Source organism: Aphelocoma coerulescens (assembly GCF_041296385.1).
Source record: "Aphelocoma coerulescens isolate FSJ_1873_10779 chromosome Z unlocalized genomic scaffold, UR_Acoe_1.0 ChrZ, whole genome shotgun sequence".
In the NCBI taxonomy this organism is placed as follows: domain Eukaryota; kingdom Metazoa; phylum Chordata; class Aves; order Passeriformes; family Corvidae; genus Aphelocoma; species Aphelocoma coerulescens.
Genome location: NW_027184085.1, coordinates 65,963,670 through 65,989,770, shown reverse-complemented (window position 1 = coordinate 65,989,770; position 26,101 = coordinate 65,963,670). Strand labels below are relative to the sequence as shown.

At 36.8% G+C, this 26,101-nt stretch overlaps 1 protein-coding gene across 10 annotated transcripts in view; it reads right to left on the bottom strand.

Moving 5' to 3' along the window:
- Positions 1 to 7,712: 7,712 nt before the first annotated feature.
- MEF2C (myocyte enhancer factor 2C) overlaps positions 7,713 to 26,101 on the bottom strand; it is a 135,203-nt gene continuing 116,814 nt past the window's right edge. For 7 of the 10 annotated variants that reach the window (XM_069000715.1, XM_069000722.1, XM_069000718.1 and 4 more), the window contains 4 exons: positions 22,658 to 22,830; positions 20,376 to 20,505; positions 19,323 to 19,458; positions 7,713 to 12,441 (listed from right to left, as the gene is read on the bottom strand). In XM_069000715.1, coding sequence (XP_068856816.1) covers positions 12,120 to 12,441; positions 19,323 to 19,458; positions 20,376 to 20,505; positions 22,658 to 22,830 — 761 coding nt within the window. In that variant the 3' untranslated portion in view covers positions 7,713 to 12,119. The remainder of the gene's footprint in view (positions 12,442 to 19,322; positions 19,459 to 20,375; positions 20,506 to 22,657; positions 22,831 to 26,101) is intronic. The other 3 variants (XM_069000721.1, XM_069000720.1, XM_069000719.1) reach the window with 2 other exon arrangements.

Sequence of the window (26,101 nt, the reverse complement as noted above, 5' to 3'; positions counted from 1 at the left end):
CTCTACATATGTCTTGAAAGAGCTTGTAGCTAAATGGGTTTTGGTCTCTTCTCCCAGAAAACCAATGACAGGACGAGAGGAAATGGCGTAAAGTTATGCCACAGAAGATTTAGATCGGAATATTAGGAAAGATTTTCTCATTAAAAGAGATGTCAAATCCTAGAAGAGGTTGCCCAGGGAAGTGGTAGAGTCAAGAACCCTGGAGGGACTTAAAATATGTGTCAATGTGGCATCTGGGGAGGTGGATTAAGCCAGACCTGACATCCTTAGAAGCATTTTCCAGCCTAAATGATTTTATGATTCAATCAAGGGAAAATCGACAGTACAGCACAATGCCGGAGGGGACAGGAAGAGACTTTTCTCATTCCAGCATCTCCCAGGCTGAGCAACCCTAACTCTAAACGTAATCCTAACCCTAACCCTAACCCTAACCCTAACCCTAACCCTAACCCTAACCCTAACCCTAACCCTAATCCTAACCCTAACCCTTTCCCCATCAGGAAAGTGGAGAGAGGGACAGCTGAAAGCACGTTATGGCATTGCCTTCATTGGCTATACAAGTTGCTGGAGCATCTGTTTTTCTGTGGCTTCCCTGTGGATACTTTTCCCTAAAACAACAGTTCAGTTGTTTCAAAAGCTACTGTTTGTCTCACTGATTTCTGAGGCAGAAAAAATTTTGTTTTCTCTGAGCCATACTAACATAAGATGGGTTTTGTCTGTATTTTTCAGTGTCCTGAAAAACTCTTACAATAAAAAGAATTAAAGAGAGGAAATATTAGATATTTAATACACTGACTCCGGACTTTAATTGCAATATTCATCTGCTATTTAATAAGTGTGAGGCTCAGAAAGATCAGCAGTAGAAAGAAATTTCCATGAAAATATCAGGAGGTGATTGATAGGTATCTGTTGCATTTTGGAAGAAGAAAAGACCTGAAAACTGTACCAAACCATAATACACTTGAAGTATATCCACATTTCTTCCTGAAGATGTAGAGTGAATCAGCCCCAGACACTTGATTGGAGAAATTACCTGTGTTTTCAGGAGGCAGGATATATAATTCCTGGGCTACATTCAGAAGTTTGCTGATCAGTCATTTTTGTTCTGAAAACCTTAAAACCTTGAGCCACTGTTCTTCCTCTGTTCAAGGTCCTTTAACCTTTTAAAGGGGATTAGAAGTCATTGCACTGGTAACTTTCATTGCTTTATTTGCAGGTTGATCTGCAGTTCTGCAAACTCCCTACCAATTGCTATTTACACTTGTGAGGAACACCCACAATGACATGTGAAAAGCTCAATCACTATTACCACTATTTAAATGTAACTTCTCTTTTTGACCATTCAAATTTAGAACAGCTGAAATTTCAAACAGATTTCAGAAAGAGGGCGCTGGAATGATGTTCGCAAGCTATTTGCTTTTCTTGTATGCTTTTCATTTGTCCAGCTGTCTTCTTCTATCTGTCTTCTACCTTGGGACAAAGTCTGTTTTTCTGCAAGAATTGAACAATTTGATAGACTGAATTGTTCCATTAATATTTGAGGGGTATAAATAGCAAAGAAGTCATTGCAGAAGGTTGTGTTTGGCTCAGCCAGCCAGCCTCTGCCTCTGCATGCTAAGGTAATATAGGAGAGGTTTTAAAAAATGATTGTTATATTTATGCTGCATCTGTCATGATCATTTCTCATGAGCTGCTATATTACCCTCACTAAATGATTTCATGGTTAGACTATAACTAAACTTGATTAGTTCATTGTCTCAGAGATATAAAAACATTTTAGGAAACTCTGAAAATATCCCAGTCTACATGCAGAGATATTAGCGGCAATAGAAAACATCATCCAACAGCCTTTGATTTTGATCCATGTAATATATCTGTGGAATTTTGCTCAGGAGTTTCTGCACTTAGTGCTCTAATTCTGATTAAACTACAGCATCCTTGTTAAGCTGGTCAGTCTAGATACTGTAAACAAAGTCTGCACAGGATGTCTAATCCAGCATATCCATTCACATGCTGGTCTGATGGGCTACTTTCAAAAGCAATCTTAAGCTCTGACATGAGCACACAGAGTATACTTGCTGATAATGTCATTTTGTGAAATTTTCTGTGTAACTGGGTACTCTGACAGTGAACAAATACTTCATTATTTATTGCTTATATGTGATTTATTAATTAAAGTTTGATGACTAATACTGGCATATTTACACATGCAAGCAAACCTTTTCATGGTGGGAGCAGTTTTGTACCTGGCACTTTGCAGACGAGTACAAATCCATCTTTTCAGCAAAATTCTGCTATGTAGTTGAACAGCAGGTTTGTGAAATTACAGACCCATGTTTACATTCATGTCATCACTTTGTTTTCACTTCCCATCTCTATACTTACACACTGATATTTTCTCATCCCTGCATGTGCATGTTAATTCTATCAATCATGCATCCTTAACTGTACCCTTATGTCTATAATTTATGCAGTTACTAATTTTTCCCTGGCTGCTGTGGAATAAATAAACAGTTGCATGTTTACACTTAAGCCAACTGGGTAAACTGCATAATACTGGAAAAGCACAGATTCACAGATTCATTTAGGTTTGAAAAGACCTCCAAGATTATTGAATCCAGCCTTTCTCTCATCACCACCTTGTCAACTAAACCATAGCACTAAGTTCAGTCGTTTCTTGAATACCTTTAGGGATTGTGACTCCACCACCTCCCAGGGCAGCCTGTTCCAATGTTTACCAACCCTTTTTTGTGAAGAAGCTCTTCCTGGTGTCCACCCTGAATCTCCCCTGACACACCTTGAGGCCATTTCCTCTTGTCCTTTCTTTGGTTGCCTGGGAGAAGAGACTGAGCCCCACGTAGCTACAACCTCCTTTCAGGGAGTTGTAGAGTTATAAAGTTACTCCTGAGTCTCCTTTTCTCCAGGCTGAACAACCCCAGATCCCTCAGCCAGTCCTCATATGACTTACCCTTTAGACCTTCTCCAGCTTCATTACCCTTCTCTGGATTCACTCCAGCACCACAATGACTTTATTGAAGTGAAGGGTCCAGAAACGGACACAGCACTCAAGGTGTGGCCTCACCAGTGCTGAGACAGTCACTGCCCTGGTCCTGCTGGCCACACTGTTGCTGATACAAGCCAGGGTGCCTTTGGCCTTCTTGGCCTCCTGGGTAAAACTCAGTCTGTCCTGCTATCTGTTGACTAGCACTCCCAGGTCCTTTCCCATCAGGCAGCTTCCCTGCCACTCTTTCCCCAACCTATAGCACCGCATGGGGTTATTGTAGCTGAAGTGCAGGACTTGTCACTTGGCCTTGTTGAAGCTCATACCATTGGCCTCAGTCCATCAGTCCATCAGTCCATCAGTCCAGCCTGTCCAGATCCATCTTCAGCGCTTTCCTACCCTCCAGCAGATCAACACTCCCACCCAATTTAGTTTCATACTTTCTGAGTGCGCACTCAGTCCCTTTGTCCAGATCATCAATAATAATTAACAGGACTGGCCCCAATACTGAGACCTGGGGAACACCACTGGTGACCAACAGCCAGGGTGCAGCACCATTCACCACCATTCTCTGGGCCCGGCCATCCAGCCTGTTCTTAACCCAACAAAGAGTGCAACTGTCCAAGCTGTGGGCTGACAGCTTTTCAAGGAGAATGCCATAAGACACAGTTCAAAGACTTTGCTATGTCCATGTAGACAACATCCTTAACTTTCCTTTCATCCATCAGGTAAGTAACATGGTAACAAAAGGAGATCAGGTTGGTCAGGAAGGACCTGCCTTTCATAAACCCCTTCTGCTGATCCCCTGGTTGTCTGGTAGGTGATGAGTGATCACACTCGAGTGGTTTGCTCCATAACGCTGCTGGACACAGATGTCAGGCTGACAGGCCAGTAGCTCCTCAGATCTTTCCAGCTCTTCCTGGAGATGTAGATCCCATTGGCCAAACTGAGGTCATCTGGGAGCTTCCCAGTTAACCAATACAGAATATAAAAGATGGAGAATGCCTTGACAAGGCTTTTCTACCAGCTGCCTCTGTACTGTTGGATGAATCCTATCCAGTCCCAGAGACTTATGAGTGTCTAAATGGCTCAGCAAGTCACTAACTATTTTCTCTTGGATTACAGGGGGACTATTCTGCTCCCTGTCTAGAAGTTTGGGGGTCGGGTTTCCTTAAGAATAACAGGTCTTACTGTTAAAGACTGAGGCAAAGAAGGCATTAAGTACTTCAGTCTTTACCTTGTCCTTGCTGACATGGTCCCCCACTGTGTTCAATAAAGCATGGAGATTTTCTTTGTCTCTCCTTTTGTCTCTGATGTATTATAAAACCACTTTTTTACATCTTTCACACCAGTAATTGACCAGGTTGAATTCTAATTGAGCTTTTTCCTTTCTAATTTTCTCTCTACATGACTTAACAACATCTTGTATTCTTCTTCAGTTGCCTGCCCCCTCTTTTCAAAGGTCATAAATTCTCTTTTTTTCCCCCAGAGTTCCTGCAAAAGCAAAGCCATGCTAGGTGACAGGTTTAGCTCCTGGCTGATGATATGTGCTGAATGCTTCATCTGTACTGTATTAATTTCCAGCACTGTAAAATCAATATGCATAATCTGAAAAAAAAGGGTTTGCAGGGAAAATTAGGATGGTTATATAATGTGATGTCTAGACACAAGAACTGCCACATGGGATCACATCAAAAGTCCACTTATCTCATTACCTTCTCCCTTACAGCAGTCTGTAGGGGATTTTCCAGGGGAAGAACACACACACACAAAAAAAGCATACATGAATTGTTCCTTAGAATGCTTCTTATTTTCAAAAAATAAGCCATGGAAAATCTTCCTTTGCTCTTGCTGGTAAGTGTATCATCATGCTTAATAAGACAATTGGAACTATGTCCTCTTAAATTAGCAAACCCATTATGAACTTACCCAGGATGTTTACTTTCAGAATCTTTTATGGCCAAAAATCCTACTGCTTAATTACACATAACATTGGTCATCATACGGCCTTGTGAACCTGCTGTCTGATGGTTTCTTTGGATATATGTCTTCCCCTTTCAAGAAAATTTGTCTCCTGCCCATCTTGTTCTGTATTCAGAACAGACAGAGTAATATGTATCAAGGTTTCCCACTGTAAAAATGCAACTGTAAAGGAAGTCATAGTGGTATTTTCTAGCTCTCACTGCCATAAAAAAATGTTACCATAGTGTAAAGGGTTTCAAAAAAGTGACTTGGGCCCCACAGGATGCTGCATTTTCATTGTGAGACTGAAAACCCTATCCTGAGCAACTCTACAGAAAATAATTATCTAAGTAATGTCTGCCAAAACAAAATAATGATTTACACCTATTATGTTTATCATGAAAATACACTAAGTTTTATCACTTCTAAGTTTTTCCTGCACAGTTAGATCTTCTATTACATCATTTCATTTCTTTGGTCAAAGAAGTAAAACCTTCACAACTAATGGTGATCAATCCCTGCCCCCAGAAGGATGCAACATTTTGTAACCTGAAAGAACTTATAGATCATGGTCCAGATAAATAGAGACAGATACTTCAAGCTGAAAACTTTGGGCAGACTATGAATGAACCACAGACAGAAGCACAAAGCCAGAAGAGGGTAGAAAGGACAATTAGAACAGCACACTTTGCAGCTTTCAGAAGCAATGCACTCCATTCAAGTTCAGCATTCACACAAGTATTCTCATGTTAGCCTTCAAGTATCTTTAGGAATCAAGGGGATGCAGAATGGAACGAAAGCTTGCTACAATAGCTGCTGGAAGAGGAGAAAGAAATACCTTCATCAGTAGAAAGACTACTGTTAACCAAAATATCTGCTCACAACAGAATTATCTTGGATGTGTCTACATGGACTGCAGAGAATGCAGTATAGATTTACCTATTGCAGACACTCTCAATACTTACTGTAAAGCATTAAGTACAACACATGAATAAAAAAAAAATGTAGTCCTATGGCTAAGCAGTCTGAATGTCCCAAAATCAGGGACTCCAGAAAACTGGAGTTCCATGGATCAGTTTAGATGGAGCAGGTAAAACCTTGCTGCATTGGTAAATTTCCACTGAATTAATGAGGAATAGGCTATGTCTGACAGTAGAGACATGAACAATATCTTTTTGCTGCTTATAGACTTAATGATCTGATTGTTTTAAAATAATTCCTCCTTACTGTTCTTTGGATTCTCTCACTCCCAGTATTTTACCTCTGGAAATGCAAGCACTGTGTTTGAGAAAGGGTTAGGTATGAATGAGCCACATTGCTGGCTTGTTCTCCTTAATGTGACATATGCAACAACTGTCTCAGCATAGTTTCCCAGTTCTACAAAGATGTTATGTTGATTTTCGCTAAAGAAAAGAAGAAGGGAATTTTCAGGTAAAGCAAACACTCTGGATGGAAGATGTATGCCTCTTAGTTATTATCTCAGACTGTACACTTCACAATTTCTTTTTAGGATGACATATGTGAACCTAAAGTGAGAAAGCTGATTTAAAGAATTGTTGACTCTCCCCCCACCTCCCATTGCAACATAATTTAAAAAATTGTTTATAAATATAGTTCATAGTATTTACAGCAAAGTAGTCAGTATGTTTATGCTTATTTTTTTCCAGAGCAATAAATAACACAACAAAGTACATAACAGACTCTATTTTCTAAGTAATTTCTTTTCCAATGCAGGTATAGCATTATCAGTATTAATCACACAGATGACTGCAAGATGACTCCCAGATAAATTTTTTATGCCAACTGCATTTTCAGAAATATTTTGTTAATCCTGACCAATGATGACATAAAGGGATTTACTTGAGCAAAATATTATACGTAGTAAAACAAATGACATTTAATCTTAGTTTTAACATCTCATTGCTAGGCCAATTGCTAGGCCATTGCTAGTCCAACACTGCAATACTAGCAATATTTCTCCTAAATGAAATTGTTGTGAAAAGGAGCAGCACAGTTGTTTTCTTTCATAAACATATTTAGGAACTAGGCTTTGTAAAGTTATTTTTGAAACTGTCCCATTCACCAAGCACCTTAGCTTTGTAATAGGTTGTCTGCTTCTGGCATAAAACCACATCTTTTTGAAATAAAGTGATTCTTTTATTCTCAGACTCTGAAAATATAAATATTAGTAGGAAAACCCCCCTGTAACTCCCCCCAAACAAGCAAACAAACAAACAAAAACTCCCAGAAAAAAGTATAGCAAGGTGAATAGATTAATTCTGACACAGTCCTTATGCAGGTTTGTTAGACAATATAGACAGAGCATAGATCCAATGATATATTATTTTTACACAGAACATGCATTTTTTATAGGGTTTTCGCATGGTTGTCCCCATGGATAGAATTCACAGGACATGTGGGAGTTTAGATTCCCTTTCAGTAACTAAACACCTGAAAGCCAGGCATTATTTCATCTAGCTCCTCTGCTAGTCAGATGTCAAGGACAGATTCAGATGGCCTGATTCCAAATGACACTGACTCCAGAGCAGTGATGGAGTTTCTCTGAATTGGTGAGGTGATGTGTGCCAGAAAACATTGCTTAGCTTTCAAAGCAAGCACAATTAATCGGTAAGGGACCTCGAGGCAGCTGCTGGTAGTTAAAGTGCTGATTCTTTCATGTGTTACAATTCAAAACAGTGAAAACTGAACACTATTTAAATTAATAAAAAAATGGACAACAGACACCATATCACTAAGAAAGCCAGTAACTTTACTGATTTGTCTGCAAAATACAAATTATACCTTATTTCCAGCAGGAGAATCTTTTGAAATTTTCCCATTTTTGTTCACTACAGACAGCTGAATTAAGTCCCTTGAGATACACAGATGTGGTTTAACTTAGTTATAACATCTTGTCATCTAGTGGCGACAAAGTCCAGCTTATGCCGCTGTGAGCCTCTACTTTAATATTTGTTGCAAATGCTTGTATGCTCCCATTTACAAGCTATTTTTTTATCACCATTGTTTTATGGAAGCAAATCCCCATGAAAGAGAAGAAAAAAAGAAAAAAAGGATACAACAAACCATCTGAAGCAATCCAAGTGTAATGCCTGCAGTAACCCAGGTCTGATATTAAATACACAAAAGACTCTAGTACTGCATTTTTAATTTGTAATTTTTTTAAAAATTACTTATTTAACTGACCTTTTTTTGAATCAAACTGAGGTATGGATCAGTCTGAGGTATGAGAAGGGAAGGTAGAAATGCAACATGTGATTATGAAAATAATCAAATGGATATTTTTGATGCAGAAAGTCTGTGGCTCAAAGCTTGGATTGCTCCACATCTTTGGTTAAAATATATTAACAAAAGCCTTTTATTACATCTACAGTCTGAAGCATTCTAACAGACACCAATGTTCCATCAGTCCTTCAAGAGACCTGTAGTGGCAGGAAATTAATGCCATGTAACTGACGACATCACAGCAGATGGCACAAACAGGAACAGATGAAGTATGCCATGTTTAGGCAACAGCCTTTATTGAGGTTTCAAGTGGCTTTAAAAAAATTACAAAGCATTTACCTTCAAGGTGAAGGAAGAAGGAAAACAAAACAGCTGTTAGACTACAGATAAAAGAGGTTATATAGGATAACACATACAATACAAAAGGGTCGACATCCTTGAAAACAGCCTATGAGTTCTATTCTTATGCTAACTTTACCTGAAAAAGATCTGAGGACAACAGATAGTTTTTATATTAGTCATTAAAAATTGCTAAATTCCTCTTCTGGGAAAAATATAAGCCATTTTGTTATAAAACACAACTTTTGAAAGACACTGAAATGACCAAAGCTTTACTGTAAATGGCTCAATGCATACAATATACATGTGCAGGTAAGGTATATCATATAATTGTCACCAGCAATTAAACACTAACTGACAACACCTTTTAATAGAGATTAGCTTAGCTATAACAATACTTGCAGATGTCTAGAATGCCACTTCAGGTGTTTGAACTTGCAATTAAGAATGTTGCCTAAAACATCATATCGCATGGGTTAAGGTAAAGTAAATGTTAATACTCTTTCAGGGCTCTGCCCCAAACTCCTTAAATACAAAGGAATCACACAATAAACCCAAATTAGCTTTTGCAAATACAATAAATGGTAAGGTACAGATAAAGGAACAAGAAAGGTAGACAGTTATAGTTTACAGAAAGTGACTTCACAATCAAAGTTGTGCTTCTTATCATTAGATCAGTTTGCAAATATGCATTATCCCCCACAATTTTGCCAGTATAAATTAGTTGCCCTCTGCAGCAGGAACAAGAGGGCTGACTGGCATTTATTTTCATGTGATTCTGTTCTACTTGTGTTTATACAAAAAATCACTGTCAGAGTTAATATAAATTGCCCAGGCAATATTTTTCACGCTACTTTCTGCTTAGTAACTTGCAGTAATATATTACACTGCATCTTCATTAAATATGATACCTTTCATTTTTTTCATGTGTTGCTGAGGCAAATCGCAAGGTAAACTCTTAATATGGCTATTCTTAATATATCAATAGACCAAATCCCCTTCCCCACTGACAAGTTTCTACTACGATACCAATAAAATTGAGATTTTTCTTGAAATTACAAGGTACATTTGTGATGTATTTGCATATTTTTGACACACCAAAGTTCAAAATTCTCAGATGAGAATATGAATACAGATTAATCTGAGGGTGAAGAAAGTGGTTTCAAACACAGGGGTTTTGTGTTTGAAAATTAATTATGGGCCCCATTTTACCTTTTTTTGGTTTGTTTTGGGGTTTTTGTTTATTTTTTGTTTTTTTTTTATTTTTAAAACATGCGTATCTTTGTTTACCCTGCAGTTTGCTACATGAGATAAGATGGACGCATTAGTAGCACAGTATTCTGCTTAAAGAGTTTCCAGATTATGCTATAGCCCCTGCACAGCTGAAAGTGCCTGTAAGGCAGGCTTCTGTAAAGTCATGGTAGGTGAAGAGCCTGTGTCCTAATGCACACTGTAGTCTGATCATCATTCTCTACTACAGAGAGGTACACTCTATCACTGAGCAGTGCACAGCAACTGCATGTATAGGTGGAAAAAAGAGTGTGGATTTCACTTCAAAGTATTTTGCATTGACATTTCACTGTCACAGCTATATTCTTCATCATAATGTCAATGTATGTAGTTGAGACCTAGTAGGACTCTTGAAAAAAGGAGAAATATTACACTTTTACTATGGCACTAACATTTTGCTTAAACACTTTTTCCCTCCAACAGAAAGATTAAACTGAAACACTTGAATATACCATTTTTTCTAATATACAAGAGGGACAAAGAGGGACTGAAAATGACACATTCCCTCTGGTCAAGCTATCTTAGTCAGAGGAACAATATGAGGCTGGAGAAAATGTGGATGCCGTGTGCTGAAGCAAGTCCTGCTCTGGTGTAAACACACAGGGGGCGTTGCTCAACTACATGCCCACTGTGAGATGACGTGCGGAGGTCCATGAGAACCAAGGACCAGATGGCCAATATTGGCTGTGTAAAATCAACCAGTTTTGAATGACCTTTTAATTGATGATCTCTTTAAGAGTTTTATGTCTGTGAGAGGGGAGGAATCTATACAGCCGGCATGTTTGTGCCAATCCCTCCCTTTGTCTCCCCCACTGCTTCAGCACATATTCACCTGCGCTCACGTAGCTGACAGCCGTTAAAGCTGCACATTCAATTCTGACAGGCAGAATACCAGCTTCATTAATGAGAGGGCCAAGTTACGCCACTTTGTCATTTAACCCGTGGAAAACTACAAGATACGCAGGACGTTAAGAAATAGAAGGGCCCTTAACTTGTTACAATGCACAAAACAGCATGAAAGAACTAATCAGTATATACAATGGATGGAAGTTCACCCAACTGATTGTAAAATGCTGTATTAAAATGATTTAAGTTGTTACACCATGGGTAAAGTATGATTGTTTACAGATCAGTCTTTCAACAGCTGACTTTGATCTGTAAAGCATATACCCAGTAAAATAAAACTGAAAGAAAATAGTTAAATGTGCAACTGCACAAATATAATTCCCCACTATTAAGAGAACAAAAACTTTTGCTATTACCATAATTATTATATATATTAGAAAGCTATACACAAGCATGTTAATTTCACAGATTTTTTTAAAAAGATTCTTAATATTTTATATAATTAGAAATACACATTTCAAAAACAAAACTTATGCAAAGAGAAAACAGTTATCTTGGTTAGCAAAGCATGGAGTTCCTCAAGGCTTAGGGTAGTGCTTTCTATACAAAAAGTCCTTTTTGTTTTTTTCTTCAGGACTGTTTAAAAGATTAGGAAAGCTATCAAGGAAAAAAGAACACATTTTGGCTTAAGGAAACTACAAAAGCCACAAATGCTTTGCAAACTCTGTCTTACTTTTTAATATGAAAATAAGCAAAATGTAATGTACATATTTTTATAATTTTTTATTTAATAAATGATGCAGACCCATAATTTTAAAAATTAAATATGTCAGCCCTCGAACTCAACATTTTTAGAAGTATGGTCCTCTTGAAATGGTCTGATCCTTTTTAAATGAGTGCCATACTCCAGTAATATGCCTGCATGTTTGTGAGCATTTTCAGTATGTTAGGTGACCCAGTCTCTTTCTAGCATCAATTCACGGCCACCCAACTTCTGGGTCTGTCAAAAAATCTGTACATTTTCTATATGTTGCATAACAGCTGCTTTCTCTCTCAGTAAAGATCTGCCATTTCTGGCAAATGTTTTCATTTTGTCTATTTACATGTAAATAACGTTGAACCTGCAACATGACACTATCTATTGTAACATACATTTTGCAAGGGAGCACAACAGTGAAAAGAAGTTAGCCTTAAAATCTATTTTGTACAAGTGTTCTGTTGTACAACTCAAGTGCTAAGCTTATCTCAGCATTTCTGTTCATCCTTATACTGCATCACTGAGGCAATTTAAAAGTACTTTTACAAAACAGAGTACCTGACTTTTTTTCACACACAGCACATATAATGCATATCGACCCTTCCCCCCTCCCCCCTCCCGTTAAGGTATAGCACACACACACTGCAAGAAAAAAACCCCAACTAATAGGTAATAATGCTATCATGTTGCCCATCCTTCAGAGAGCCGCATGCGCTTGACAGAGGGGCTTTCCCTTTCGTCCGGCGAAGGTCTGGTGAGTCCAATGGGGGAGTGGAATTCATTCCGGTGATCTTCTCGGTCACTTCCATCGTAGGAACTGCTACAGCTGCTCAAACTGTCAACAGGAGATCTCCCCGCCTCATGGCGCGCGTGCTGTTGGTATCTCGATGATGTGGTGGTACGGTCTCTAGGAGGAGAAACAGGTTCTGACTTGATGTTGAGGCTTTGAGTAGAAGGCAGGGAGAGATTTGTACTCTGAGATAAATGAGTGCTAGTGCAAGCTCTGTAGGAGGAAAGGAAACCCAGTTACAGACGGAGGAGGCATGGAGCCCCCAGATATGCACAAACACTCACACAAAACACCAGTGTAAAAGCTCGCCAGGACCAGCGCATGCAGAGGGCTTGGGGACTGTTGTCTGAGCAGAATTCACAAATTCCAGGAGATGAAAGCACCACAACAGACAAGCCCTCAATTTGGAGAGAGGTCTCACTTTCAATCTCTCTCCTTTTTTTAAAATCAAGTGTCATCACAAATTTGGGAAGGCGAGCCTTTGCACTGTTGGAACCACCTGCAGGTTTCTGTGTAACTAATACTTGTGCATGGGTATGCATTAGCTGAGACAGGGGAAGCATGGACTTTCTTCTGGGTTTAATCGCATTAATTTGAATGCATCCAACTATTTTTATTGTGGTTTGTTTTGACATGTGACTTCAGATGCAAAACAGAAACAAAAAATTCTGGTAATTTTTATACCTTTCAGAATAAAGTTGAAATTACTGTTCCTAGGATTGACATCAACAAAATAGCACAGGCAGGCAAGGATTTAGATATGATTTATGGTTTAAATCTGTAAATCCATAATTCAATCCAGAATGCATTTGGATAAACTACAAAAGGGAAGCAGAGGAATAGGAGAAGATAGAGGACGACTCTGCTTGCCCGTTGGAAAGCCAAGCTCAAAGGATGATATTAGCAGACAGACCGCTATAGTGAAACTTTTTCAAAGATAGGACATATAACTATTCTAAGCTTTTTCTTTTTTTTTTTTTTTTTTTTTTTTTCAGTTTTCTGTGCATTTTTGTGGGCAGGTAGTGGCAGAGGAAAGATGAAACAGGTAGGGATGAGAGTGAATACTGAGAACATGCTTTATCTCTATGGGAGAAATGAGATTACTTTCATCTGCAGCATATTTTGTACAAAAGCACCACCTCCTGGCAAAACTTGACTTTTCATTATTGAAATAGATTTCTCAACATGCAGTTCCCATTATGTTCCAGTTCAGGGACCATTTGCTCAGCTGAAATTAGTGTATTACCCTAGCGACAGAATTTCAAGGTTTCTATTCATATTTCTTTATAGAGGGGCAGGAAGGCATTAAGGGCAACAGACCACTTGGCTTTGCAAGATTTTAAACTTAAATGGATATGCGGGCATTTTTTAATGCAAGAAGATGCAATACTGGGATTTGGAAGGAATTTCTAAGTATGTAGAAGACAGAGCTAAGTTTAGGTGTGGTCTTTTCATTTATTGAAATACTCTACTTTCCCTGGTATCTCATCAACTGAAAGTTAAGCGTTACTGAAACAACATTTACTACTACTTGGATGAGTTTTTTTCTTCTGACAGATTCAAAATAAAACTATAAGGCTTCAATATTGAATGATATAATCTTCTTTTATCAGGAATTACTGCAGTGTTTCATAATGAATGGATCTTTTTAGAAAATAAAGTAAACAGGATGTTCTACCTCCAAGTTTTTCATCAACCCCTCAGTCTTATACAGATGAATTTCTCAAACCTGCAATAAGCCCTTTCTTAAGTTATGGAGTTCATGAATAATAACCTTCAATAGTAAAACATGTAACCTTTTTCTTTTTTCAAGCAGGATATTTTCTTTGTATTGTTTCTGTAAATATTAAATTAATACATATAAGAAACTGTAAATATAAGACTTTGCGATTCCAACGTAGTGAAATATTCCATTCTTCCTGAAAATTTGTTAAAAACAATCCAACGAGAATCAAATATACATCTCTGTCATTTTTTTGCTTTTCATTTCCAGTGACTTTATTTTTATGTTGCTTAGGAGATCCTAGGACTTCACCTGAGTAAACAGGCTGTCAGTTTAGTATGATAAGATTACACATGATTTTACATGCCAAACTTATAGCTAAACCTGAAAGTCCTGTGATAAAGGATGGTGGAGCCTAGGCATTTGATTTAGAAATGTTTGATTTGAGCAAATGACACGCCACTTTGCAAAGCTGGGGATAATTTAAAAAGATAAAAATAGATAAAAAGAACTATATTCAGTTAAATGTGTTCACATGGAACATACTAGCATTCTATTGTGTGACAGCACCCAAGGGAACAGATCTAGAGGGATGAACTGAGTGTCATTGATACAGTGCTGGAATATTGCCTTTTTAATAGTGCCTCAGAAGTGAGTATGAGAATGCATCTCTATAGACTTTTCTACAGATTCCTTGGGAATCACCGGCAGTATTACATAATCACCTGGCATACAAATTAGAGGCAGTTCTATAAATGCTACAGGTTGATTTGAATTTTGAACCCCCCCTTTTTTTTTCTGTACAATTAAAAAAGGATAAGAAGTCATTTTGGCAGGTCAAGACTGAAGTTCTGAGATTTAAAACAATATAAACAAATTGTAACAATATAAATAAATTGTAGCACTTATTTTGATTCACAATTTTTTTCTTTCTAGATATAAACTTTTTCTGCTGAAAGTATTTCTGTGATTTGATATATTTTTATTTCATTATAATTTGCAATATTTCATTAACATTTTCTGAAACATTTTTATGAGAAGTTCATCTAAGCTAAAAGGGTCACTTACATGGGAAACATAGTGTTACACATACATGTGAATGGTGAAATAACAGGTGCTAAGGTGCAGTTTATAAATCTGTATTCCAAACAGAAGATTGACCTCTATTTAGAATGGAAGCTGCGCCATAAGAAATGAGAGTTCAGTCTGCTGCAAAATGGTTTAATTTCCTGTATATGTATGTGTGAGTGTAGAAACAGCTGTTTGCACTTATATGTATCTATGCATATTTTACACTGCGGCTTCATATAATTACGTTAATTTGGCCCTATTTCCATCATGTGAAACCTTCACTAAATTCCCTGGTAAGCAAACAGGTTTTGGATATGGAAAAACTACTGAGAAACTAATGAAAATTATTTCAAAGGTTTGTATATAGTTATGTGCACTGAATAGGTGCCAGGCAGACCACTTATTTTACATCATGACCTTTTTCCACATATGGTAGGAAAACACTTCATTTTATGGGGACAATGAAGAAAATTAATGTTTTAACTTGGCACAGCAGTCCCTGTTGAGGCCAATGTAGTTAAAATTCGATATTTATTCAGATTATGATGGCCACATGGAGAAATGTTGGTTCCTATCTGGTTTCGACACAGAACAACAACACAGCTCTGCTGTGTGAGAACTGGGGAGGAAGACAGCGTGCCATGAACTTGAGATGAAGCCAGCTCTGTATGCATCTCCTTCTACGTGAATCTCCAACTGGTATTGAAGCTCAGCATGACACAGGTAGAAGTGCAGGTCTGAGTAAGTGATGAGGACATGAACATGGACAATGTAGGGTTTTCTAGAGAGAGAAAGTGGTCTATTGAAGGAAGAAAGCCTCATGCACCTTTTCTATTATGCCTACACTTGCTTCTCTAAATCAGTTTATTTCCTCACTTCATATAATTTTCTCCCATAAATACATGTAAACGAACATTCATGGCTAAATTCATTTATGTAACCTTAGTTATGTGCTAATTTGTATCTAGGAGAAGATATTTTTGACTTACTAGCAATTCAACTTCTTCCCTCCTCTCTCTTTTTATTTTAGGTAAAAGCTAAGTGGTTTTTAGTTGGTTTTGTTTATTTTTTAATACTTTTCTGATCAATGTAAAAGCAGAATAAGAATTTCTGTATCAGGACATTTTGTTTAGCTCTCATGTGTTAAGGTTTACACTTTTTAAAAAGGAATTTTAAAACAAAGAGTAACATGAAAATGAATTACTAGAACATCTTATTTATAATTGTGGCATAAGAAAAAAAGGCTCAATCTGAAATACATCAGGTTTTATTCAAAACAAGGAAATTTTCAGAACTGATATAAATTCATTAAACATGATGTAACTGTTTCCAAATTTTTCAATAAAAATTGTTTAATGGAGAATATTTCCCTATATCTAGATATAGTTATTATCTAATAAAAAGTAATTATTGCTAAGTAATAATCTTGCTACGTAAGGATCACAGAACAAGTCACTATTATGTATGAATTTGGACAACTTTTTGTTCATCTGTGTAGAAGTTTAGAGAAACTTCTCTTGCTTCTCTTAAAGAATTATCTATATTGAAGCATCTTCAGATTAAATGTTGTTTCGATGCTTGCATTTTTATTTTAGGAAAGTGAAAACTTCACCTGTGGATGTTACTTTTAGATGAAAATATTGTCTCTTAGGCTAGGAAGATTTCTCATACTTTGGAGTTTTGCATAAAAATTTTGGTAATTTATTACAATGTTTGAGAAGGATTTCCCTTCTGGTTATCAGCAGTTAACTTCTGTTAGTCTTTTTGGAACATGTTAAATAAACAGTAAGAGACATCGATGTAATATCAGGCCAAATCCCAAAGCTTTGGGAGGGATTGATTTTCAGTAGAATTTGCATGTGTATTTTTTCCAGAGGTAGATGCAATTAAAAGACCATGAAAATACTATTTTGCTTTTTAACGCAAAAAGTTGAAAAGTCTGGCTTGTTTTAATGTCCCAGTCATGTCTAAACAGGCTCTACATTGTTATGCTGTTCACCCGGCTCAGCAGAAGGCCAAAAGATGCACAGACAGTGAAAGTGAACTACTCCATGTACTCATGTATTTACCCTCTAGTTCACCAGCACTAGTGTGGCTCCAAATTGCACAGTCAGCTTGAAGAACTAAGAGCTAGATTGCAGACATCTCTAATTACCTCCAAGATGGTTCAGACAGTGCTCCTGAAATTGCTGAGTACTGATCTGGAGTAAGATACTACATCTAACCTGTCTTATTCTACTACTAACCACATTCTTCTGTCGTGCATTGAGGAAGCAGAGCTGATTTTCACCTTTAGACTTTGGTGAAAAACAAAACCTGAAGGAGAGCTGTAATGTCTCTTTCATTAACTTGTTTTTCCACAGGTTTTTATAGCCTACTGTTAACAACAGGCATCTCACAGTTGCCAAATATTTCAGTGTATGACCTCATTCAACACAGAGATTTGTGTTGTCAAAACCTTTCTAGATGTGTTTTCTCTATGTGAAGATGACTATAATTTTGTTTCTTTTTAAAAATATTTTTGCAAATTCTAGATCAGGTTTACATGGACTGAATATATTCTACAGAATTTCAAATTTTTCAAGTAATCCAAAAGTTAAACCAAATGTTTTTGCATGTAGAACTCAGTGAATAAAATAAAGGCTTATGATTTTCTGCAGTGATAGAAGACTTCTTCAGAGCTGCCCGTGAAGCAGCTTTCATAGCTGAATTCATTTACAAATCATTGAAAGAGTAGTAATAAGAGTAGCAACTCAGAATGTAATCCACAGCCACAGCCATTACACGTTGACATTCTGCAATACGAATCAGAAACAGATCACAATGTGTGACATATCTGAAAAGGCATGTAGTTAGTTTAGGAGTTAATTTATACTTTTTTTTTTTGGCTAACCAAATAGCCTTATTACATTCCTTGGTATGGTACCGATTGTTTATACAGTGATATCTAACAAATGAGCTTTCAATTTATTTGAGAATTTATAACTTTGATTGCACAGTAAGTCTGAATGCTGCCCCAGAAATAGTGCAAACTCAAAAAGAAAAGTGTAAGAGAAAGATATTAAGACTATTTTTTCTAGCACGGCAGGTATTTCAGCTGTATGTTTTTATGTCATTTGTATCTCTATATACTTATTCATACAGGAATGAGGTTTAAAAAAATTGTTTCATTTGAAACTCTTGTATAGCTGTCCTTAAAAGCCCAAATCTTATACATGGTAAGGACATTAAAATAAGTTACAAAAAATGGTCAGATAAAGTAGAAGGAGAATTTTGAAATTTAAGCTGCATTTAGAGTATTAAATAGTTCCACATTATGGCAACAATCTTGAAAAAAGAGTGCATATGTGTAACACCTCTTTCTGAAAAAAAAAAATTCTTTTAAAATGTATAAGAATTAAAATTTTTCCTCATAAATACACTCCAGCTGTTTTCAGCTTCTATTTTTATGAATTTTATTAAATTATTTTTATTTTAAAATTCTGACATGTCTAACCATACCTTAGGCTACTGTGCCACACTGTTGCATGCCTATGGTCTTACTCAATAGAAACTGCAGATATCAGAATATTTGAAAGTCATACACTTGTTCATTTCAATGAGCCAAGACATTGCTTGATCAGGTGATTTGCCTGTGTGAATTTTCGCACTTCGAAAGATCCCAAGATGATAGAGCACTGCGTTTCTCCAAAACTTGAGTAAATATTGTAAAATTAGCCACTAGAGGGCAGGAATACCTGTCCTCAGTACAGGCACATCAAATTAAGTTTTGTGAGCTCTCAGTTATTTGGCCTAATCATGGTATTTTCTCATAAAAATTATCTCCAAAGAGATGAAACTTGAATTTCAGAGTTGAGCAGAAGGGTGTATGTTATTATTATATAAGGTTAAGTCTTAATCTCCGGTCAATTAATTATGTATATCTTACTTTAAAATATCTAGAAAAAAATCTAGTTTACTGTAAATCTTTGTGTGACGGTAACTGGAAATAAAAAGCATAAATAGTAAATATAGCATCAGTACAATATAGGTGTTTGGTTTTAGTAGTGAAATAAAATGCTATTTAAAGAAATAAAAACTAAAACATAAACAATACACTACTGAGAAGATATGGACACAGAATATTTCATTGTAGCTCCCTAGCAAACTTTCCATGAATTGCATTGTTCCAGCTTTGCAAAATCTAGTTTTTACACACAGTAAATATGTTCTGGTATGTTACTTGACATATTTCACATTTGGAATTACTGGGGAGACTGAAGTCACAGTAGGACAGTACAGTAAAGAAAACACTGCTTACCCCAATTGACTGAGGGTAGATGGTGGCATGTTATGTAGGTGTTGCTGTTGCCAGCCAGTCACAGAACCAAGATGAAGAGCACTGGCTGTATTAAAACCAGAGAGAGATGATATATCTGCACTACTCAGAGAATATTCTAGATTTGAAAACAGAAAGACAATAATTAAGTGAGAATTAAAGAGGAAGCAATTAAACAACACAGTAATTTTCATGTCACTTTGTAAGCGTTTTAATTTTAATTACACCAATCACCTTAAGTTACAGCAGAAAAAGTAGATCTTCCTCTTCCCTCAACTCATTAACTTGGGAGCAAGTGATGAACTAATAATTATTCTGGAATCTAGCAGGGCTTTACTGGGTCTGGCAGATCTAAAGCATTCTTGGCCCGTAAATTCACAATAACTACATATGCATAAATACAAATTAACTACAAATACACTGTCAGAAAGACTTGAAAAATAAAATTTTGGTTAGAGTCTTCCTTGCAGAATCCAGAAGGCAGCCTATTTCTGAACAACACGTGTTCTCTAAGATCACTGGATCTGTGTGTCACTGTGTGCACTCTGTACAGCAGCAATACACAACAGGAACTATAAAGATGCCTTGAGGCTTCATTTTTGCGCCCTCCCAGGTAGGGAGGTGTGATAGCCAACAGAGTTACTGAACACTGATGTGGAGATAGTGAAGATGCTTATTCCCACTACCCTCATGGCTTTAGGATGTACTAGTGTACTCAACTGCATGAAATTATCTCGAAGGAAGACTAAGAACTGTTAACTGTTTTAAGTTTCACTTTTTTTTTTTTTTTTTAATTAAAGCCAATGAAATAAAGCTACCAAATCAGTTTTTCATCAAACAAGACAGCTAACTTTAAAATAGATATGTCCGACGTTAGTGACAGGTACAGAATAAGCAAATGTAGTGCAAAGGCATAACAGCTATGAATTTTTCAGTTTCTCCCAAGGAACATTAGCTAATTCATTAATACTGAGATAAACACTTGTCAGCACCTTGCTCCCTTCCCCATCCTTTGCATCCTGCACTTATACTCACCAGTACCATATGTTGTTGAGATGGCTGATGGGTATCCTCCCATCCCTTGCCCTGGTAGAGTAGGAGTTGCTACGGAAACCACTGGAGTAGCCAATGACTGAGCAGACTGGGAGTTATTTATCCTTTGATTCTTTTAAAGTAAGTAAAATAAACACATTATTGACCAGTTTTTAGTCAGTTGAGTGTATCTGCTTTCTGGGAATGTTTTGTGCATGAGAAATACAGACTGTTACAAACTTCTAGAAATTAATCATTTAACATGTGGCTTTGATGAACTCTGCCAACCCTATCATTTATAAGCTTTCAAGAGACCAGTTGTCACCATAGTAACCCATTACATCAGTATCTCCTAGGTAACTGAACTAGTAAGATTGCTTTTATTGTGGGTAGAACAGATCATGTGAAAAACTAATGAAATATATAAGCTCTATTCCCATTGTTTTCCTTTTCACTCATATAGGAAAAAAAAGCAACCACAAAACCCAATAAAACCCACAAAGCAAAACAAAATGAAACGAAAAAGGCAAAAGAAAAACCCCCGAACCCAGCTCTTCTGGATTTTGAAAGTGAGGAGCAGCCCCAGATTGCTGAACACTGAACTCTTACCAGGAGATGGAGCTCTGACTACTTCGTTTTGTGCAAAAAAACCCCCAAGCCTTCAAGGCTGTTAGATTACACAGCAGTTACTCACTTATCTTAAACTCCAGGGCACTAGATGTTGCACTGTAAAAATTACACTAGAGAACTCTAATTATGTGAGTGGCAGGAAAAAATGATTAGAGAGCCACCAAAAAAGATATCATAAGGCTCCACCGTCTTCAACAACATAACTCTACATGCTCTCCACCACCGCCAAAATGAAAGCTTAATTCTAGCATGCATAATTTGAATATGAACAACAACTGCATCTGGCCTTCTATTGCTATATTTAAAAATTGTGATGAATTTTCTGTTTACAACATAGCTATTGTAGCATTGTCCATTTTATTTCAACCAGCATTTCACTTACATAATGAAAAATAACTGGTTTTCTTTTCCTTGTTATTAAGATGAACATCATTACCACTTACCAGAAGCAGATCAACATCCTCAGACTGATTGCATAGGAAAGGAGTGTTAAAAATTAGTAAATATAAATATTTACCAGGATGTAGGTTTTTAGCTTACAGAATAGTTTCATCTCATAGGGGCAGCAAAATAAACAACTTCTGAGCATAGCTTGGAAAAAATAGACCTCATAGATCTCTTATTTATCCTTCAAATGGAGTGTTTGTCTCAATTGTAGGAACAACCTATCCAGGTTTCAGCACAAGACTTTCTCTTAGAATTAATTTTTTCTTCCACAGTGCCATTGGATGCAGACTGTCTTGCTATACCTGACCACTTAAAGAGCCCCTTGGAAAATATAATTTTTAAAGGGCTTGAAATAATCCATTTGATGCAGACAGCTTGTCACTGCCTTGGTCAGCTTTGAGTATGGCTGTGTAGGACTATTTGTCACTTTTTCACTTAGGAGGCAGCATCCCATTTATGGACAGTTTTAGTTTGATGATTAATTTATTTTGCATCAAGCTGAAGAAGCCAACTCGGAAGTTGTTTTAATAATGCTTGTTACAAAGTGGAAAGCTGCATCACTTACATTACCATCTTTTAAAATTAAGTTCACTTTTAATGTTAAAATACTCATGAAAGATTTACGTGGAAACGGACTTTTGGAAAGGAACTACAAGGCGTGGACACGATACTTTCCCAATTCAGCCTTCTAGCATAGTATATTGCCTAAATTTCACTAGTTCTGACAGGAGATACAGAAATTTCATACTCATTTTTCTCTTGCTCTATTTACTACCTCTTATCATTACAAAATTTGGAACTCACAGTGATAGGGCTCAAATTAATTTATTACTGTTAATATGCCTTCTGCTAAGAGTCTGTGTGGCTAAATATTTAAGAAAAACATAATAAGTTAGGAATTCTCAGGGTTAAAGTCACCCTTTATAAAAAATTCAGGAAAGACTCTTTCAGCTACTGGGAAAGACACTGCAGAAGTTTAGACTCTGCAGGGCTCAGTTCCTCTTCAGCAACTCAACAGACAAAAAGTAGGAAGTAAATAGGACTTAAAAAAAGCAATCAAGGAGGCTCAGCCTACGTCCTCAGCTTGATGTCAAGCCCAAGTCAGAAAAATCAAACAATCAAGAATTTATTTGCCTGAGTCAGCCTTGAAATTCCTAAGTAACTCCTATCTGAAGGAGACAAAAAGAAGAGCTTTGAAAGTGCATTACCACTGATGGCATGGTATTCTTGCTGCCAGGTGGAATAAGCACACGGAGGTCTGGTTTACGGTTGTTCATTCCCAAATTCATTGGAGGAGGAGATTTTGCTTGCATATTCTTGTTCAAGTTGCCAGGTGAGACCAGCAGACCTGGTGAGTTGCGAGAGTTGCCATATCCATTTCCTAGTAAGGTAAAAAAAGAGAAAAAAAAAAAGAGAGAGAAGTTTGATAAAGTCTACTGTATTTTTTAAGCCGTTCTAAAGCTATGAAATACAAAACTCATGGTAAATATCTATGTCATGATGTATCTTTATAGGAAAATACAACATGTGCCATATTTGGAACAACTGGTCTTCAAATGCTTTTTCTCATGGCTGCTGCCATCTTGGTGATGTGTTGAAGTTAACTCCATGATACAACTCTGTTTACAGCACTGTCATATATAGCACGATATACTGTGCCCTAGTAGCAGCCAACATCTGGCATTTGCCTTACAAGAAGCAGGAAAGTCAGATAATTTAAGGGCATAAAAACTGTCAAAGCTATTCCGTGTTTTCTTGACAACTACAGAAGATTGTGCCTTTCCTGACTCAGCCCTTTGCAGGTCATGATTTTGTTTTGCTTTTAAACAAAGGATGAGTATAACAAAGCTGTAATTTCCTTAATAGGCAGGGGGAGGACCAGGAGGATTCATAAATGCTTTTGAGTCTTTTTCACTACATTTTTGGACCTGGTCTGTCCACACTAAAGTCAATGGGAGCCAGATCATAACCTTATTTGGAAAACACCACCGTATCTTTCATCTTCATCTCTCTTCTGCAGGCTCCAGGAACAATTCTGACAAGCAAATGCTTCTTTTGCCTTTTTTAGAAAAGGGTTTTCTTCTCTCACCACATCGTATTGACTACTATGTATCCATAAGGTTATTGACCTACCATACCAATAAAAATGAGACCTTCCTATTTCATTCACCTGATTTCACCTCTTACCCATATAAAATCTAGGGAAAAAGATGATTTTTTAGTGTAACCTTGAAATTCTGTCTACAGAAGCTCAGGAGAGGTACAGAAACTGCCCAGTCATAGAGAGGGAATAGCATGAAAATTAGTATGGAAAGAGAAAACCTTCATGGGTAAATACCAAAGAAACACTAGGGAAGGCTGTCTGTTCTGTGCTCAGCCGTTGTTCATGAGCTGCAACAGATAGCCTAGAATTTGTGTGAGAAGATGAGCTAGTGGGTGTGGCTGAGCCCTCTGGGTCAAAGACCCTGGACCTTCAAATTTCCTTTGTAGTCCCAAAGTCAGTGAAGAACATGGTATCTCACTTCCTCCTGCCTCTTTCCCCGGATGTGAAATGGGGTTTATAGCCCTAAAGAACATAAATGGATTATGGAACTAAATTTGACAATGTCTATAAGGCGGGCATAAAAATGACAGTACATGACAGTAATTTGCTTCTCTGGTTAGGATAATGAAGTGGGTCCAAGCATGACTAAGATTTTAATGTTTTTAATCCTCAAGCGCATCAGCTACTTGTATTTATCAAATCAACGAATCCATGAAAATAAAATCTGTCAAAGGCTGTTAAATACAAGTATGCCACTTTAGGCTCTTGGAGACCCTGAACTGTGAACACCAGGATTAAGGCAGAGGAAAATTATCACAAAACTTCTTGAAATCTGTATTTGTCAGGTACCCTTAGTAACTGGTCTGGCCTGGCTTGTTTATTCTCACACTTTTTATTATCATGATCTGCCAAGTCTTTGCAAAACAGTGAAAGCTGAAGAGCACTCAGATCCCTTCCAATATTCTGTATTAAAATGACTTTAGAGATTAAGTTTAGTTAATCGTGTTGTTTATTTCTTTAATAACATCATACAGTTAGTAAGATAAAATGGATTATTGAAATGTATTTTAGACTTGCTAAGCAAGCTCAGCAGAATGATGTCAAAATTTTCCATTTTGTGTCAGTAGGCTTTTTTTTTTTCAAAATGAGCAATTGTTCTCAATGTAGATTAGCTATCTATTATGCTCTAATTAATGCTGTGTGTTACCACAGGCAGTGAAATTAGAAGGGGCATTTTGAATATACAACAGTATTTTCTGCCAGAAACCACACTGCATTTTTAAAAAGTTCATAATTTACAAACTGAATACTGAAAATCAAAGCATGAAGTGCTCAACAGCAGAAACTGAAGCAAAAGGAGGGTTTCTCTGGTGTCAGTTTCATACAGGAGGTATTTTACCAGCAGGACGTAAAACTGCCTGTGAAATCTGCTGTATGACAAGGAATTGTTCAGAGAGTGACAATGAAATTGTTTGAAGCAGCAGTGAGTTTTTTCACTTCTACAATATAGGACCTAAGATATATAGCAAAACAGAATGTATGTTTGTTTCTAGTTGTGATTTTTGGAGAACAAAGGACCTTACAAGAAAGAACTTCTATTTCCTACATAAGATTTACTTAATATAATTTACTATTAAACATTAGGGGAAAGAATGCTTCTGTATGAAGCTTTATTCTTCAGAAACTTTCATCCAAAGTTTACATTGTCACTGATGTAAAATAGTTCGAACAATGATGAGATTTCTTACATATATATTTTAAAAACATCAAATTCTTTTTAAGAACTACTGCAATCTTTTCTTTGCCAGATGATTTCTGCTGTTCATGGCATATTATGCCAGCTAGCATTTTGGAGCCATATAATAACAGTTCCTCTTTCCAGTCACCAACTTGTTATTCTTTTGGTATAATGAGGATTCAGGAATGTAAGACTGTGGACCTTAAACCAGTAATACAGAAACCCATCATTTGGAAATCAGTGATGAATGCATGCATGTGGTTTACAGTTAAGAAGAGTCTGCATTTAAACCAGCTCTTTAAACTGTATCCTTTTAACTCAAGAGGGCTGTGGCCTGCTCTGAGGCAGCTGTCCCACCTTCAGACGAATCCACCAAAGAGAATGGCTTCATTTACATTCAGAGGCAAAACAAATGTATAAGACTTTTAATGTACAAATTAAACCTTCCTTCATGCTATACTTTAAAATTGCACTCTGTCTGGACAATTATCAATTTAGATGTGACCGTATGCAGAACATCTCATTCCACTATCCACTTGAAAGCACAAAAATTATATGTCGTATATGAATGGATTTCCTGATTATAGATCATAAGAAAATGAAAACCAGATGGATTTTAGAACAAGTTGGCTTTACATTTTTATTTGGTTAAAAGCCATATTTTTGATGGAATAGAACATTTTTAAACATTATGAATATATTCTGTAATGCATAATGAAAATAAAAACAGTGGATGCAGAAGTTTTTAAGGGCATATGTCAGAATTTGTAAATTTACAGCATTTTCAATTCCATAAGTTTTCAGAAAAAAAAAATTCTTTCCTTGTATTGTTTGTTATACTGACTTGTAGGAGCAAAAATATTTTATGCA